The following is a 2,000-nucleotide window of genomic DNA, read 5'->3' on the forward strand; positions in this document are numbered from 1 at the left end:
GAAGGATTTGGGGGCTCCCAGCTGGTGCCCCTCAGCTTCCCCAGAGTGGGGTGTGAGGGGTCCCAGGCGTGATGGACAGAGCAATGGAGCAGAGCTGGGGTGCAGACACCACCCCCCTCCCAAAAATGCAGCTCTCCCAGCTGGGGGGTGCCCCTCTCCCCCTCCCCTTGTTATCTCACCATCCCGGTCCTGCCCCCCCTCTCCGGCTGGCGAAGGCGCCCGGCTTTGAAGCTGCGTTGAAATATAGATAAGGGCGAAGGCAGCAGCCGCGCTTGGAAAGGGCCGGGGGGAGCGGGGGGCTGGCCGGGCAGGGGGGTGCAGGGATGGATGCTGAGCTGCAGCTCTGCGCCACACACCCTGACCTCCCCATAAGGGGCTGAAACACCACAAACCCCTTCCCCATGGGCATGGCCGGGCTGCACGCCCTGCCCAGGGTTCCTCTCTCTGGCACAGCACAACGGGAGCAGATTTAGGGGCTCAGCCCGGCACACCTCAGGGGGATCCCAGGGATGGATCCTCAGGGGGATCCCAGGGATGGATCAGGCAGAGCCCCTGGCTCAGCAGTGAGGGTGGGGGTCCGTGGCTGGGCTCCCCCCATGGTGCTGCTCTATCTCTGTGGGGAGACCCCACACACTGACTCACCCGGCCGCGGAGGAGGGGGCATGGGGAGCTCACCCCTCTCTGATGGGGGTCATGGGACCCCCATCATCTCTGATGGGGATCATTCCCAAACAGGAAACAGCATCAAGCCATTCCGTAAGGTGGGTGATGCCAGGATGAGCCCCCAGTGATGACAGGAGCCATTCCCTGGGCCTGCCTCAACTTCCCACCAGAGCACAGCCCCCCACGCTCCCCCAGCCCTTCCAGCTGGTGCCTCTGCTCACCACCCCCTCCCCACTCCCCCTCCTTCGTTCCCCCCGGGATCCAGGTCATCCAGAGCAGAAACTGCCAGAGCAGCCAAGCACCTGCCAGCTCAGGGCGACAGTGATTGACGAGGCCGGGGCTCCCGGAGCAGCATCCCGCGTGCCAGAGCAGCTGGCAGGGCAGGAGGGCACAGCGGGCACCCTGGGAGCAGTGGGATGAGGGATGGGGGCACGGGGGGCAGGTGGGCAGGGGGATGAGGGACAGGGGACACGTCAGAGTTGGGGTCCCAGGCTAGGGCTGGCATCTGGCTCTGCTCACTTGTGTCCATCCCGGCGACCAGGGGAACCTCAGGAAGGGGCCGCTGTGGTCCCGGCCCAGCTGGTGCAGGCAGGAGGATGAGGAGGGGTCTGTAGGTAGGAGGATGAGGAGGGTGCAGGCAGAGGGATGAGGAAGGTGCAGGCAGGAGGATGAGGAGGGTGCAGGTGGGAGGAAGAGGAAGGGGCTGTAGGTAGGAGGATGAGGAGGGGTGCAGGTAGAAGATGAAGAGGAGGGAGGCAGAAGATGAGGAGGGTGCAGGTGGGAGGATGAGGAAGGGCACAGGCACAGCTCATGCAGTCTCTGCCCTCTCTCCCCCAGACGGTGTGTGCTGGGGGTCACGTCGCCAAGACCTTGGGGTACCTAGAGATGGGCACCTCCGGCCTCCTCAAGGACGTCCCCTACGGCACCCTGAAGCCCCCAGCACTCGACCCCGGGCGGCTGATCCCGGCAGAGCCTCCCCGGGGGGCGGGGACCCCTGCGGGCCCCGGCCGGAGCCCCTGGGACTGGCAGAAGAACCAGACGGCTGGGGAGCTGCTGAGCCCCCGCGCGCCCCCCCCCCCCACCCGCGGCCACCGCCCCCTCCCCAGCAGAGCACCCTGCCCGAGGGGCGCCCGGCCAAGGCGCTCAACTGCCACGTGGAGTACGAGAAGACGAACCGGGCGCGGAAGAACAAGCCGTGCCTGTACGACCCGTCCAAGGTGTGCTTCACGGAGCACACGCAGAGCCACGCGGCCTGGCTCTGCGCCAAGCCCTTCAAGGTCATCTGCATCTTCATCTCCTTCCTCAGCAGCCACTACAAGCTGGTCCAGAAGGTCTGT

The 2,000-nt window shown here is 66.5% G+C and overlaps 1 protein-coding gene across 1 annotated transcript in view; it reads left to right on the forward strand.

The window, feature by feature from the left end:
• The first annotated feature begins 1,382 nt into the window (after window positions 1-1,382).
• Window positions 1,383-2,000, forward strand: part of NXPH4 (neurexophilin 4) — a 4,349-nt gene continuing 3,731 nt past the window's right edge. The window contains 2 exon segments of the mRNA XM_017728669.1: window positions 1,383-1,641; window positions 1,644-1,998. Coding sequence (XP_017584158.1) covers window positions 1,474-1,641; window positions 1,644-1,998 — 523 coding nt within the window. The 5' untranslated portion in view covers window positions 1,383-1,473.

This window comes from Corvus brachyrhynchos, unplaced genomic scaffold (genome assembly GCF_000691975.1).
Source record: "Corvus brachyrhynchos isolate BGI_N302 unplaced genomic scaffold, ASM69197v1 scaffold193, whole genome shotgun sequence".
In the NCBI taxonomy this organism is placed as follows: Eukaryota; Metazoa; Chordata; class Aves; order Passeriformes; family Corvidae; genus Corvus; species Corvus brachyrhynchos.